Source organism: Petromyzon marinus, chromosome 12 (assembly GCF_048934315.1).
Source record: "Petromyzon marinus isolate PM22_M1 ecotype Great Lakes invasive population chromosome 12, UKy_Petmar_22M1.pri1.0, whole genome shotgun sequence".
Lineage (NCBI taxonomy): Eukaryota > Metazoa > Chordata > Hyperoartia > Petromyzontiformes > Petromyzontidae > Petromyzon > Petromyzon marinus.
Window position 1 is genome coordinate 11,013,241 of NC_133678.1, and position 17,048 is coordinate 11,030,288.

General features: G+C 40.9%; 1 protein-coding gene across 6 annotated transcripts in view; it reads left to right on the forward strand.

The window, feature by feature from the left end:
• Positions 1–17,048, forward strand: part of LOC116941772 (nuclear receptor coactivator 2-like) — a 92,598-nt gene that overhangs the window by 44,626 nt on the left and 30,924 nt on the right. For all 6 annotated transcript variants that reach the window (XM_076066605.1, XM_076066603.1, XM_076066608.1 and 3 more), the window contains 3 exons: positions 8,432–8,532; positions 9,709–9,886; positions 15,460–15,648. In XM_076066605.1, coding sequence (XP_075922720.1) covers positions 8,432–8,532; positions 9,709–9,886; positions 15,460–15,648 — 468 coding nt within the window. The remainder of the gene's footprint in view (positions 1–8,431; positions 8,533–9,708; positions 9,887–15,459; positions 15,649–17,048) is intronic.

A 17,048-nucleotide genomic window follows, 5' to 3' on the forward strand; every position in this document is an offset into this window, starting at 1 on the left:
CTGAGAATTGTGTTTTTATGTATACCATTTGTTATTAGGGCACTCTATTTCACAGTGCAGAAGCCACTGCAAATATTACTATTCTAGGAATGAGTGAGGAGTCACGACACGTTATCATACTCTTCAGGAGGGTCAGACCCCTGTCCCTCCTCTGGTAATATAACAGCATAGTAAAACGTCTCAAAGCTGGACTCGAGTAAGCCAGAATTCAGGGTTTGCGGGCAAGTTTACCTGAAGTAAATGAGTATGGAAATTGACCAAACAACCCTCACTAGAACCCAGACTAGTTAAGCTGGTAGGCAATGCTCTTGCAAAATACAGGGAAGTGTAAGATGCTGCCACTGGTCATTGCAATAAATACAATTGACGTGCATTTGTGGGCTGACAAAGAACCACATGCTGATCTGTCGTGTGGAATGAATAGAAATTGAACACAAGCTCTAGAAGTGAACTTGGCCAATGCTGTCGATGCTGCTGACCTTGCCATCGTTTCCTTGATAACTCATGCTATGATGTGGTGGTTGTGGTGGTTGGGTAAAGCTATGACTAAAGCAACCACTTCTAATCTCTTGTATATGGTGTCATCTCTACTTTTGTAATTCATTACATCAGGGGTCCTACAATTATAAACGAGTCCCTTTATCCACATTTCCCAGATTACTTCCTTTCCATGTGTTATTTTGCAAATTCACGCGACAACGCCAAGATTGTTAGAAGCAAACATACGTTTAAAAACATAATATTTAATGACCGGACCATTGAGAAAGATAGTTTATGGTTTCCTCTAATGTCTTGAATGTAGTCACTCTGATGAGAGAGCATACATGAGTCGGACATATGTTGGGTCTGAAATCTATCAGCATGTGGTGGCAGTTATACCTCGGTATTAGTGGGTGCAGCGGTTTTTCTGGCACAGTCCAGCATGGCCCTGTATGACCTGGGGATCTAGTGTCTTTGAGGGGCTGTAACAATACAGGTTGGCATGGGGTTGTTCTCTTGACATCTCTGCATCGCACCTGTCAGAAGGGCCTTGTCCAAAAGAAGGCACAATGCTTGCGATGGCTTGTGCGGCTGTTTCCGCCGCTGGCCCTCGAAGCTTCTTGTCTGCGTGGCTTATATTTTCTGGGCAGCGTTTCCCCACTTGGGATCTTCCGAGCCATCCCACCAGCACACTTGGTGTCAAGCAGTTATTTTTTCATATTGGGCATGCTGTATTGTGTAATCAGGCTAATATACATTTTAGGTACTAAAAGACCTCTCACTGGGCAGGAGACAAAAACATATTTCAGTATAATAATAAAAAATGGTTTTCCACCCAACATTTCCTATTTCCAGTTTTGAGTCAGTGGTGGAAATTCCACATTCGCATGATATATGTCGGACTATTCTCAAAAACAGATCTATGTTTTCCTTTCTCTTACATTTATAACTTTTTTGCTGGTGTCCCATTGCACAAAAGACTGTTTTACTCTTTGGAACTCTCAGCTTCAGTTTCTGAACAAGCTAACCTATGCCTTGCAATTTACTGTTCCAGGAATCATGCCTAAATGCATTACGCTGTTAAATTTGATTAATATTGTAATTTGTTCAAATGCACCATTCAAATGTATGCATATGGGTAACAACACTAAATCACACATTTCAACATGTAGAATCCATCATCGTGGTACAGCTGTAGTCTGAAGCCAATGTAAAAATGCTCTGAAATTGCATGAATGAGTGGTCCTTTATAAATGTAACGTTTTTATACTGTAGGCCAATGCAACTACACAGACTGGTAAAGCAAAATCCGTTGACATAGTCAAAAAAATGCTCTTGGAATAGTGGGCAGTGAAGCTGCAACATTTTATGATACGTGTAATTGAATGTAATTGGTAGTTATAATAACTTATGTAAAAGGGGTTGTTTACATTATTAGCTGTGTACACATCCCAAAGTAGTACCTTGGGCCAACATGTCTCCATGCACCTGTGCTCTGGCTGCTTTAATGAGGCCACCTCCAGCTCGCTTGGCACAATATTCAGGTGCTCTGAATAATGAAGTGCTTCACAGGTTAAGAAATTAATATACAGTATATGGCAATGCTTTCACCTTTTTTTATCTGCCAAGTTTGCTATTATCATAAAATGTGTAATGTCTTCTCACTGAAAAGCAAGTCAAAATGTGGCAGGCATACACATGTACATGTTACATTTACAACATTTATAATTTGGGTTTCATAAGTTGGAGCTGTAATGTAATGGTTCCTTTTCATTGTAATACTAAATAACATTGATCTTGCTTGTAACGGGTATACCTTTGTTTTTAGCAATGTAGTTTGCTGTCATTTAGTGACACCTATTCGTTTTATTTCAATTGTTTCTTTGATGGCATGGTTATTTTCGTTAATTCAGCTGATTAAACCAGAGCACACAGGTACTATAAAAATATGAATATAGTCCCTCCAGTTGATACATATTTTTATATGTTTCAGTGAATTATTTTCATCACAATGTGATAAACTTCGATTTAAAGCTTTCGTGACTGCAGGGATTCATCTTCTTGGTTCTTTCGGTAAAGTCACGTAGAATGGAAATAAAATTATAAAAATAAAACATAATAAAATTCTCACGACGTTTCGGCCACAACACAAGTAGCTTCTTCAGGTGAAGGAACAGAACTGTCGGGACGACAGTGCTTCAACTTAAAGCGCTTCCGACAGTTCTGTTCCTTCACCTGAAGAAGGCTACTTGTGTTGTGGCCGAAACGTCGTGAGAATTTTATTGTTTTATTTTTATTATTTTATTCTCATTCTACGTGACTACCGAAAGAACCAAGAAAATGTGATAAACTATAAGAAACATTTTTTTTACTGCTATATGCTGCTCAGTACTGGTATACCGATGGCCATACATTTATTGCACAGTAGTGAAATGTGAAATAGTTTTCCAGCTTTAGCAGGATGTATTTCCTACAACTCAGCCCCATACCTTTGTACAAACACATGTTTAGCCAAAGGCAAGATTATTGTGGGGACAGGATGTTCTCTTTGTAGCAGGTTGTCTTTTAATATTTGCATTTGCAATGGATTTCTTGTTTGCCTGCTCTTTTATATTTTCGGGTTGTGGTTTGCGAAGCAAAACTGCCCTAGTAAGGTTATGTTTTGTTTTACTTTGGCAGCGTTTTTCACAATGTTTTTCATGTAACGTTATGAGTAAATGTGTACCGGTGTGTATATCAAGCTAATACCGATGAGTTGCCTAACTTAAACACAGCAACAATGCAGTGTGAATAGGAAATAAAGATAGAAAATATATTTCAATGCAGATGTATAAACCTGCAGGTAATATTCACATCTTAAAAATACATTCTTTCATAAAAGCGAGATGTAAATTTTATTTAAAAAAAAATGTGACCACAGGTGGCCATATGGAATGCCATTTTCAACGGAAGCATTTCTGCAAAGTAGAGATGCCAACGGAGGGAGGCACAACCGGCTCACCTTGCGTGCTGTGAGACAGGACGCTCACAGGTGTTTATTGCACATCGTGATTTGCTCGTGCCTGTGATAACCTGACTGGCACAGCGCCTGGTAGTCATTTATTTGCTGGCAAAGTTGTGTTGCAGATGTTTGGCACGGCAGGGCCACTGGTGATTAAGGGGAAAGGTGTTTGTCTCGCTCACCGAACGTGGTAGAGCACCTTGCTAGTGCTTCAGCAATTAATGAATCGGATATTCCAAGCCTCATTTGTTTTTTTTTTCCCTTATTTGTTGTTGCAAGTGAATAGCTAAATATTTTAATACCCAATTCTCAAACCATACCTTAGAAAATTACTCCATGGTTTCCTGACATTTGTCTTATGGCCTGCAGAATAAAATAAATAATACAGTGGTATCTGCCCATGATTCTCAGAAGAGATGGTGATTTCATGTTGGATTTGTATCTAGTAGTAGCTAAATCCTTCTGGGATGTAAATTAACATTCGATATTGTGAATTGATTTTCATTTAAATTAAGTTAGAGATCACGTTAAAATGTATTCTTGGTTTCACATCTCTAAAAAGTGACCTTTCAGGGTATTTACTTCAAAAATAATATAAAATATTGTCTATGATGTTATTGCATTATTGAAACTATAATGTTTGACAAGGTAGTGTTTAAATATTAGGCAGGTTATTATTCAGACTTTATATGTCTGTGGAATCACTGTAATCCATTTCTGGAAGAAGAAAAAACATTTCAGACTTGACCTGAATAAGGGCCTAGTTATTGGACTGGATAGTCCCAGTGGACGCCTCTAATTGTGATGATACCAGCTGGCTCCTCTATAGGCCACTGTGTCTGCATGAAATGAAAAATGATGGGCGCATTGCATGCTTAATAATGGCCCTAGAAATGCCTCTGCTTCAATCCTAGTGGGAATCTGCATAGCAAACTACATGAATAATTCAGGGTCTTGGAAAGCCCTTGAACATTATTGCAGCATAGCAAAGCAATCATTGCATGGCTGCTGTAATCCTGGGCTTAAGAGAATAGAGGGAAACATGCATTCTGCAATGGCTAACAATTCGAAATTTTATAATGCTATACTTACATGTAATGTTAACATTCCCCTGGTCTCAGTAGGGTCTCGGAATGAGAAATCACATTCACTCTTACAACCCATTTCCCACTGTTGTTTGCTCCTTTGGCTGAACTAAAATATTGCTTTTTCTATAAATCATTCCTTGTCCTTAGTGGATCTCGCATTAATAAACTATTGCATTTTGGACCTTACACCTTTATCTGAAGTAATAAGGTACTTTTCAAATAAGTACAGTAATGCCTTGACATCCGAAAGTAGAATTCGCGGATGTAGATCCTATGTTTATATGGGGGGGGGGGGGGGGTTAAGTTATTGTTTCTGACTGAGCATACAGGAGAAAATGAAAATGTTTCATAACATGAATCCTCTACTGTACACGTAAATAACATCCATATACTTAATGAAAGTGCAAGAATACAACATAAATAAAACATCAATAAATATACTGTAAATTTGCAAGTTTATTTACCTTTGCAGATGGGGGGGTGTAAATGATGATGGCGATTGTGTTGTTGGAGCGGAAGTCAAAGTGATGACTCCTCATTTACCATTTAATTGCAGCCAATAGTGGATGCACAATCACCAGCAACTCTCCTTTTCGAGCTAAACTCATCACTTTGTTCTGCCTTTACTCTTGCTCTCGCGTCTTCCACTCACTCGACGTTTAAAACCCCGTGATCGGAAGAAAACCCCCCCCCCCCCCCCACTATAAACATGGCAGAAATAGCACAAAAGGCAAGGGGGGCTCTCGTCGTTGCATGTGGATCACGGTACCGCTGGCAACATGTCTTGGGTTCACGCGCACACGGGGGTCCACAGTGTCTATAAAAGTACCCCATTCCGCCATCGTGCCATGCTGCCAAATCACGAACAGTCAAAAGGAAAAGGGTGCAAAGCCGAAACTCGTATGCAAATATGAAATCGCGAACAATAAAATTTGGCCAAATTGCAATAATCGAATGAAGACGTTTTACTGTACAATACATATTCTTAGTTCTTTCGGTAAAGTCCCACGTTGAAGGGAAACAACAAAATAATGAAATATATATAAAACATATATTTCAGACACCTGAAGACGACCGTTTGTGTTATGGTCGAAACGTCGTGAGAATTTTTATTGTTTTATATATATTTTATTATTTTGTTGTGTCCTTTCAACGTGACTTTACCGAAAGAACTAAGAATATGAATTACTGCAGTCACGAAAGCTTTAAATCAAAATGTACAATACATGTTACATTTATGAAATGCTAATTATAATTCCATTTGAATAAATTGTGGGTATTTTTTTTATTTATTTGTACCATGATACCAGTACCTAATGGCTTTCTCTTGTGATTAACTTGACGCGATCATTAACATTTACTTGTGAAGCTGGGGGTAAGGGGGGGGGGGGGTGGGCGAATTTTTACGGCTAATGCATCCGCAGTAATAACACGGGCGGCTGCTGGATTCGAACCATGAACCTCTTAAACAAGCGACACTCACGCTCGGGCCTGGGCCATGGTCAGCACCCCTCAATGTATAAATAATTAAAGAATTATTAGCAAAACCAGGAGAAAAGTGCCAGAGATGTTTTATTCGTTTTGAAGCTCTTCAAGTGGGTCTGAGTGGTCAGTGGCCTAGGAGTGTCAAGATGGAGACAGAAAATCATGAGGGCTCTTCATTAACCACACCGACGGTGGCACTCAGTCGAATAGCCTTGGTGTAATATACGAGTGGATTGGCCTAGATGTTCAAATACCATACAATTACCACCATCTCATCACAAGAGTATTAATTAGAGCATTGTTTAATAAATGCTCAATGCATGTAAGTATAACATCTTAATTAATATTCACAGAATAGATGTGGTTATTGCAAAAGGAAGTAAAAACGACAGACTTTTTCCAGTGTTATGATTGGCACTATGAAATGAATCAGTTTGAATTCAACTACTCAATTTAAAAAAAATGCAGTGTTTTGATGAAGCAGTTGAGCTCTTGATATCACTCTTGAAATGAGTCATTGTTTGAGGTCAACGAGTACATGGAGGATGTTATTTTTCATAACTGGGTGCTTGGTTTTCACCCTGTCCAATGTTTCAATTACTTTTACATTTTTCACTTTGGTCATTTTCTGCCAAGCCAATGTGGGATTTTAGATTGGGGGAATACAGAAAGGCAAACCATTCGCCGAAGGAGCCTAATGACTTTTTCCTAGCAATTGTTAAGGTGTATTTGCCTCTCACATGCGCTCATATGCAGACACCCATGCATCTACTGGATGTGTATGTTGTTTTAATATATCGGTTATTGGTCCAATCTAAGTATTTGTATATCCTCCACCTTAAAATTGGTGCATTTTTAAAAGCGGTAACTTAGTTGAAGGTGTGTTCAATGATGTGCTACGAGAGTAATTTCTTTGGCATGATGTCAGCTTAATATCCTGCTGGTCAGCGTCTAAGTGGATCTTTAATTCCATAGATATAGACAATAATACAGCTCTGACTTTCCATGTTGCTTCCAGCAGACTGTTGTTGCCCAGAGCAACTGACTACAGCCGGTGTTTTGTTTTACCGGCAGCATGTCAAAAGTGTCTTGATATCCACATATATTTAAATTGGCTTTTGGATGTGTATCTGCCAGGATAGATGGAATTAATCCATGTTTTGCATTGCGAGTTCCTTCTCTAAAATACAATATTTGCATATACTAGACTGGGACCATCCAAACCATGGCCCACATTTAATGTGGGCCTTGGTGTCATCCAAGCCTATTGTTGAAAAAAACTAGCCAAGGCTTTTATCACTGCTGAATGCAACGCCTTCCTGTCTCTCACTCTTTTATCCCTCGTGTGCATAGACATCTCTCTTATCGCTTACATTTCTCTCCCGAATAGATATTGTGCTATCCCTTTTATCTTCTTATGCATTTACTGTATCTCTCATCTTCTGAGTACAATTCTATGTTCTTGTGTTGCGATCGAAACATCTATCTACGTGACTTTACCGAATGACCCAAAGAATATTATTTTAAATCGATATTTGAAGCAATTGGCGGGACCCCGTTGTTCCATCACTGCCCCGGGGTGGGAAAAACCACGTAGCGACACGAGTCTTGCCTTACCGACAACAAAACTAGTGTCAATCGATTGGCCTCGTCGAGAGCTACTCGGGGCACTAAGTTTCGTAAAAAGTTGGAAAATTACATAAACACGTTAAATTCACTGCGGGGGCGGGCTCGCCTTGGCAAAGAAGCTGAGGATCGACGGCTGACCGGAGGGCGTTGTCGCCGCGCGCGACTGCGGCGGACGCCCCCCGGGGCTCCCGTTTGGCCGGTGGGGTGGCGCCCATCGTGTTGATCGCCGCCTGCTGGCGCTTGTTGGCGCGAGTCTGGCCGGGCGGCGCGTTGCTGTCGGGATCACGAGTGGGCGGACTGAAAAATAATAATTATTGTCCCGCCAAATTGTTCATTTGTTCCGAATACATTTCTCACCTACCATTCATATATATCTCCAGACTATGTCGTTCTTTTTCTCATTCATCTCTTTTTCATTTATACATTATTTGTACGTGACCCACAGGTCTTATCATTTTAGTCAACCCAGCACTCATTTCAAAAATATGTAAACCCCCCTGTGATATATCATAATGAAGATGTGTAAATATCATCTCCTATTGTCAATATTGAGACCTCCAAATCACCGTAATACTACTTTCCCATCTGTTCTGTTTGTGATCTTTATCTTTCACTCCACAAAATATTAGCAAAATCTTAATTTTGAGGGTTTGTATCTCCCTGGATTTGGTTGGATTGACATGGAATGACCCAATCGAATGTACTCAACTGTGAATGCTTGTTTTTTTTCCGGCCATGGCGTTGACAGAAAAAGTCATGCCTAGCAGTGAGGAGGTGCAGCAGTCCGATGTGTCGTCCACTGGGAAAGGAGTGATTGACAAACACAAGCTGGGACCTCTCCTACTCGAGGTGAGCTCTTGTGATTACATGTTCCCATAACCTGTCAAGTAGTCCACTCTAATCGCCACAAAAGCAGAATTTTTTTTTTATGCAATGAGCAAAAATATTTATCTTACTTTGGAAACTGTGCCCTCTTGATTGTGTTGTTTTCATTTATTTTCCAATTTTGCCACACAGGCGCTTACATTTTTTAAAATGTGTGTCCAGGACAAATATGTTACCACGTTATGCAGCTCAAAATTAACGCATTCCTGCGGAGGGGGCTGGTAGGAACGTTGGGTTGCTCGGTCAATGGCCAGGGTCAACGGCGGCACCACGTGGTGTATTCCGCAAATGTGCCCGACTGTGAGGGCGGGCACAAGCCGGCGTGAGTAGGTTAAATGTTGAGTTTTATAAGGGCACCACGGGGTGATCAACCCCTCCCCACCCAGCCCCACCCCACCCAGCCCCACCCCTCCCACCCCCCACCCAGCCCCACCCTCCCCACCCTCCCCTCCCCACCCAGCCCCTCCCCACCCAGCACCTCCCTACCCTTCCCTCTCCACCCAGCCCCACCCCTCCCATTTTTTATATCCGAATGTCCGGATACACGTGGACCGACATCCACAGACATACACAATAAATCCCCTGCCTCCTGTGAGAATTAATCCCCGTTGGGCTTCCAGTCCACTACGTTTCCTACCAGTACCAGTAATAATGGGTGCTAGGTGGCAATGTTTTTATATATCTGGGTGTCCGGATATACGTGGACAGACATCCACAGACATACACAATTAATCCCCTGCCTCCTGTGAGAATTAATCCTGGTTGGGCTTCCAGTTCACTTCGTTTCCTACCAGTAATGCCCACTAGGAGCGCATCTGTTATATATCCGGGTGTCCGGATACACGTGGGCAGACATCCACAGACATACACAATTAATCCCCTGCCTCCTGTGAATTAATCCCGGTTGGGCTTCCAGTCCACTACGTTTCCTACCAGTATTAACATTGACTTATTCATTAAACTGGACGCTGGTACACCGTGATATTTGATAGTGCTAATTTTATTTCTGGAAAATTGCCCCATCACTTTATATCCGAGGGTGAAGCCCCCATGTCAAATACTTTAAAATCATATTTGATTAATGGGTTAAAGAAATCTTGTTTTGACTCGGATGCTATACACCTGCCTCCCCCCACATAGGCCCTGGACGGATTCTTCTTCGTGGTCAACCGGGAAGGCAACATTGTTTTTGTTTCGGAGAATGTGAGTCAATACTTGCACTACAATCAGGAGGAGCTCATGAACACCAGGGTCTACAACATCTTGCACCTGGGAGACCACTCGGAGTTCATCAGGAATCTTTTACCCAAATCTCTAGGTGAGTGTCATTTACATTGGAGAAAGATAAATCAGTGCCTGACGCTTGTAACTGCCTTTGAATTGATCAGGATTCAGGAATATGGTTCGGTGTTAGTCACATCTTTATGGGGATGTGTTTATACTATACGAATATAGACAATGTCACATTACACTAACTACTTAGATCATAGCAGTGCATTTGAACACATTATGAAATACGAAGAATAATGTTTATTTGAGAACGTTTTCTAAAGATTCTTGGGTGTGAGGGTACCTGATATTAATTTCTCCACACCAAAGAGCCATGTTTATTGGCAAAGGTATCTTAAAAAAAAACTTAGTTGCCGTTATTTAAATCCTGCTTAATTATTGTAGGAATTCAGAAAGGTGGGAAGTTACTTTTTTACGAATTTCCTGCTGACTGCTCAGGGCTTCTGATCCTCACTGAGTGGTGCATATCATTCCTGCGGGCTTTTGATAATCCCCGTTGGTGTACAGCATGTCAGGCTCTACATTGTAAAATCAACCAGGCATGACTAAGTTTGCTGGACATGCTGAGGTTTCTCCACTACTATATAGACAGGAAAAATATTGTGTTTCTTTGTATGTTCTAGGATTTGGTGTTACATGTTATTTATGTAGTTTATTGTAAAAATTCGCTCACAGTCCCTGTGATCACTGTTACATTGCAATTATGGCTTTATTTTTTGGTGATTTCGAAAAGTTTTTTGGTTTGGACATGTTTGTTTTGTTGTAGTACGGAGTTAGACTGATAGCCTTAATCTCAGTTTTCTTGTGGTTGTTGTTGTTGTTGTTTGACTTGCATCCCACTGCGATTTTTTTGCACACAGCGTTGGTGTACGGTGCTTTTTTCAGGAATATTTTAGCTGTTTTTTTCATGGCTTTTCTGTTTGCACAGTCACACATAGTCACTTTAAGATGTTTTTCTTGTTCGTGTTTTTGTTTTTTTGTTTGTTGTGGTTGCACCCGATTCAAGAGCCGAATGGCTCACAGGGCTATATCAAAATAAATAAACTGAAAAAAACTGAATGCTGTATAGCCCTGAGTGTCAGGGACAAACGTGCCTGTAAGACTAGAATAGTAGTGTTGCAAGCATTGAGTTCATCCAGGTTTGTTGCAAGTTGAAAACTAGGCCAGTTCCCAAGTTCTTAAGGGCTCATTCCGTGAGGGCAATCGTCATGTACTGGGCATGCAGGTTTGTGTGTATATATTGCTAGCTCGTGTAATGTGAGACTTTTCCTTGGTTTTGCTCTTGTGCCTCATGCCCTTCCGTAATCCATGTAGTTAGTGTGATGTAGATATGAAGCAATTGGCGGGACCCCGGGGTCCCATCACTGCCCCGGGGTGGGAAAAACCGCGTAGCAACACGAGTCTTGTTGCCTTACCGACAACAAAACTAGTGGTCAATCGATTGGCCTCGTCGAGAGCTACTCGGGGCACTTAGTTTCGTAAAAAGTTGAAAATTTACATTAACACGTTAAATTCACTGCCTGGGGGGCGGGCTCGCCTTGGCAAAGAAGCTGAGGATCGACGGCTGACCGGAGGGCGTTGTCGCTGCGCGCGACTGCGGCGGACGCCCCCCGGGCTTGCGTTTGGCCGATGGGGTGGCGCCCATCGTGTCGATCGCCGCCTGCTGCTGCTGGCGCTTGTTGGCGCGAGTCTGGGCGGGCGACGCGTTGCCGTCGTCGTCCAACTCGGCGACGAGATTGGGCAGGATGGCTGGATAGTAGTCGAGGCAATCGGCGGGGATCGAAAAGTACTTCTTGGCGAGCGGACTGAAAAATAATAATTATTGGTCTCATTTGGGTCCCGCCAAATGATTCATATGTCTGAATTGCAATGGCAACTACAATTCCACACTTAAAAAAATGCCCATAACAGTTTTATTTATAGCTCATAATTGTGTTATCTATACAGTTCAAAGGAAATACACGAGTATTATTGTTATTTTGATCATTTTGTAAAGTTTTATTTGTTTTGTACTAATACATTTTAATTGCTTTGTGTTTGTTTTATACTACCAGTTCACTCACATCCCCCTACCATGCACACTTGTTTCCATTGTATTCTATTTTTATTTTCAGTTAGTTGTTTTTGCTTACATTACTCGATTATTGTTTAAAATTAGCGTTTTTCCTCATACATTGGAGGAATGTTTACCACAGCGATATTTAATTTGCTGTTGACTCTATAAAAAATACTATTAACGTTTTGACAGGTCTTCAGTGACATGATAAATATCCACCTTCACACAGGGCATGTGCCGTATGCTTTATTAGTTCCTGTTTACTCGTGCATTTTATAGCTCTGAAGACAGCATTGCAGCTTTGGCACCAGCAAGCACCTGTATTACTACCCTCTCTGGCTTGCCAAGTTTGGGCAATAAATTTGGTAGCCAATTTGATTTCCTAAAAAGAACACTGAGGCTAATTGCATCGTATTATAATCAGCATGTTTGTATTTTTGGCAGGCTTCCCATGTGATAAACTGGCATGCAAATGCTTTATATCCTTACCTTTAAACAATCCCATTACATATTACCATATGGACATTAATGGGTGGATGTGAAAGTGATTTTGAGAGTAGGAGACTAGAAATTGTGAACATTTTTTATTTTCACTGGTGGACACACACTTTCATGAGTTCTGCTAGAGTCAATCCCTCATTTAGATGAGGTTTGTTGACGATGTACTAAGCTCTGGCACAAATCGGCTCAACTCCTTCCAAGTCTGCTCAGTATTCTCAAGATTAAAATAAATTAGAGTAATTGCCCTGCAGATGTTTTGGCCTAATAGAACCCATTGGTAGTTGGTTATTTTGTACATAGAATGGTCGTATCCATTTCAAGCTCCCCAACAATGTTTTGCTTTGCATGTGCAGTGGGTAGGAAGGGAGAGCGAGACTTCACTGGAGGCAACACGTTTATTATAACAATAATAAACCTTAACACGAAGAGGTAACAGCCCCTTCCATCCGATACTCTCAAGAGGTATATCCTCTGGCCTAACGTGCCCGAACACACTGGGGAGGCTAACTCCGACCCGACCCCAGCCAGGGTCCGGGTCCTGTCTTCGGGCTCCAGGTCTTCAGGTGGCGGCTTGGGGTCTTCAAGTGCACCACAGTCAGTCCCAGCTTTCCCCGCCCCTAGCCATGCCCCTCTGGGCTGTGGACACGTCATTCCCCCAGCCCCCTCTTGGGGGTCCTGGGGTCCGTTCCTCTGGTCACGAGCCCCCCCGGGTTCAACCTGAGTGTCACAGCCCAACTCGATCCGGGCATTCTTCCGCCCCCTGTTATCCCAGGGCTGGCACTCCATCCAGGTAGCAGTGGCATTCGTGCATCACACCTAGTAATGTCACTACACATGTACATTGATTGAGCAAAATGAACATTATAAAAGGGGCTGTCCATATTATAATTAAGTAAATTCCAGCACAGATGCACGTGCTATTAGTACCATCAACCATGTCACCGTAATTATAGTTACATTTTCTTGGTTCTTTCGGTAGTTACATTCCTCTTAATCACTTTTAACTGTATCACTTTGTTAAAACAATGGTCATCAGTCAACATTAGCTTTTCCATTCAGGCATGGAGTACAACATTTATGCATTTCAAATTTTTTAAATTGTACTTTTATGAAACTACATATTTCTTTTAGTACTTCATGAAACTAATATTTCATCATCAACAGAGAGTTGTTATAGCGGTGAACAATTTAATACTGTTATCTTGAATTCAATAATTTTATTTTTCCTCAATCTTCATAACTAAATGCACAAATGTGTTTTGTAACATTGTGATTTTTGTGGGTGATATCCAATGGCATCCAGCTGGATTGCGCATCGGTTATAATGTTCTGCTTGCAGATTTCTCACCCCTCTTCACTCATCTGGTTCGATAAAATAGCTAACACTTTGTGGGAGGTCAGCACTTGGTGTCGAGTGGATATGCTCGCCCCTGCAATGGAAATGTGGCCGTAAACTGCAGATGCGTGCCCACGCTTGTTTTAGTGGGAAATGACTGAACTCTTTTTGTTCACAAAGCGAGGATCATGCACGTGAATAGGCAACTTTATATGAAGTTTGGTGCATAGGTGGCTTTTAGATGTAATAAATTCATTATCAAACTAAACTGCAAACGAAAATATTTGTATTTTACCGAGTAATGTCCACAGCTCTATTACTCTTTTTCAGAAGCGACCTGGCCACAAATGATAACTCAACGAAGTGGCTTGTTATCACTTGGAAATTTATAGCAGCCAAATACTCTTCAACGCACATGCATTTTGATTTAAAGCTTTCGTGACTGCAGGGATTCATATTCTTGGTTCTTTCGGTAAAGTCACGTAGAAGGGAAACAATAAAATAATACAAATATAAAACAATAAAATTCTCATGACGTTTCGACTGCAACACAAGCATTCATCATCAGGTGTGAAAACCACAGCAAGAAAATTTGAAAAAAGTGGAGTTTTTTTCTTAACGTTATTTTATTGTTTCCCTTCTACGTGACTTTACCGAAAGAACAAGAATACGCACATACATTGTTCTATCTATCAGAAGTGAGAAACACTTCATTTGTCCTCATTAACGCTGTCTGAAGAGTTGGTGGCTTGTGCTAGCAGAATACCGACTTTCATCACTACTAGATTTTGTGTTCTACTACATGCTTCTTGGTTAGTCTTTCTGATATGATCTTTCACACCATGCCCAGGATATAGTAAAAAGCATAGTTTTAAAAGATCACTGCTCCTCTGACCGCATCGTCAAGTTATCTGATAGTTGATAATTTTTTAAGAGATTGAAAATGATTGCTCTCATGCCAAAACCATTTTGCCTGACTTGCTAAATGTTGAAGGCCACTGAAATGTTTTTCATTTCCATCAAATGTTCAGCAAATGAAAACATAAAGCGAGACTGCTTTTTCAAAAGCATGTAAATTCAATGCCGAGCATGATGTTACCATTGAAGGCCAGATTGGGCTGTTGCTGATTTAGTTTTTTTTGTCTCTTTTATCACGTGTGCATCACAACTGAACCCGCTTAATTTGACATACTTGCTACTAGTTAATGGACAGGGACATTAGAAATCCATGGGTAAAATTATGTTCCTTACATTTTGTTTGAATGTTCTTGTAATATGGGAAGAATTTTCTCATTAATAACATTCCAGTAAGTATGCTGGAATTTTTCTGCAGTACTTTTTCTCCAGAATTGTACCAAAAAAACCCTAGGTATTGTCACAACCTGTATTTGTACAGGCTAATTTGACTACCATTGGGGATTTTATGTATGTTTTATCGTAGGCATGTAACAAATCATGCTTCTGGCTTGATGAGAGGGCACGATTTTATCCTATCATAATTTTTGTCTTATTTGTACTGTCGGGTCTTGCATCTTCTGTCTTATTCATTTGGCTTAAGAGTACATTCGCGTATGATATTCATTAATTGTAAATAATCAGTTATCATGTGCACAATGTGTTGCATGTATGGCGGATAGCATGCTGCGTGTCTTATTAATCAGCTTGATGTTTGTCCACGTTGTTTTTTGCTTGTCATTGCCCATGACAGTGAATGGCGTGCCGTGGCCCAATGACGTCACTCGCAGAAACTCGCACACCTTCAACTGCCGCATGCTCGTACGCCCCCCGGACGACTCTGACGACGAAGCCCCCAACTGCCAGGAGGCGCGGCAGAAGTACGAGACGATGCAGTGCTTTGCCGTCTATCAGCCCAAGTCCATTCTGGAGGAGGGAGAGGGTAAGAGCTTATCAGGTTGTTAATCCTGAGTGCAATTTGATTATTTATTTAAGAAATGGAAATCCCTACGGATACTTACACCTGCATCCTATACACAGTAAACGTGACAGTGATAGTGCCAAGGGGTGTGATAATGAATACAATAGTGGTATACAAAGCTGAATCAATTTGGGATGACAGATGCCAATGCTGACTGTAAAAGCTGGGACAACATCTTGTATTCAGGAGCTTCACTTGGATAGTAAACGAGAGCCTTACACATAACATTCCCACGCTCTAATAACAGAATCTGGATTTGTTAAGCATTTTATGTACAAATGTATGTTGAACTTATCTCGCACCGTACGTAGCCAACCGTGCTAATCGGAGGTAATCGGATCTCAAGTTGCTGCACAAGAGATGAGACACATTTGGATGAGTGGGGTTAATCGGTAATGGGGGGGGAATTGAACGGAGGAATACTATCATGCACGGTGAGGTAGTGGCAGATGGACCAGAGAGGAAGGACTTGGATCCAGACTTAAACACGGGAAGGGAAGTCTGCCATGCGGATAATTATCAGGTGGGATGTTCTCGACCCTGTTGGCAGAAGTGGAGAAGGAGCGACCTCCCAATGTGCGTGGCAACATCTTCTGTAGCTTCTTAGGTTATTTCTGGAGGATGGAGGTGATAGTTCCATGATTTTGGGAATGGTATTTGGATTTACAAACTGAGATTTAATATAACCTTGTATATAAGTCTTATTAAACTCAAATAATTCCAGCAATGGGCCTTCTACGATAAGAGACATGGGAAGAATTAACAGGATTGACCACTGTTTTAGATTTTTTCTGATTCTGCCTTGCCTAATCACCCAACCTTATACTTGATGAAGCACTCGTTTAAGGAAACATTCAAAGGTTTGCATGCAGTCAGATATTGTTGAACTTAATCTAAGCTTAACCAAAATGCATAGTTTGTACGAGGTAGAGGTATCTTCGCTCTGCAAGGAAAATGTAAACATGAATTGGCTTTGAAGTTCCAATGGTTGCTATCACCTTGAGAATAAACACAAACTTAAATTTACCAACGTGATATTATTATACTGAACTTAATTTAAATCTAAAACCAACCCCATGCCTTCAAGAGGAATATCATTACCCTGTCATTAATGCGAGTACAAAGCCAAATTCTACATTATGCCTACTTGGACATTGCTCAACAAAGTTTCAGTTCAATTGTTTTGCCACGTGGTCAATAATGGAAACGCTATCATGTTCTTTTAATGACTTGTTGACTTTCATTGTCCTCATTATCTATATAATCTAATGTTCTTAAGGAAAGCAAATTTGCCCAGGTTTTGGTAATCCAGCAAAACCAAATATATTGCAGCGATTCATTCTCCATGAATGACGATACTA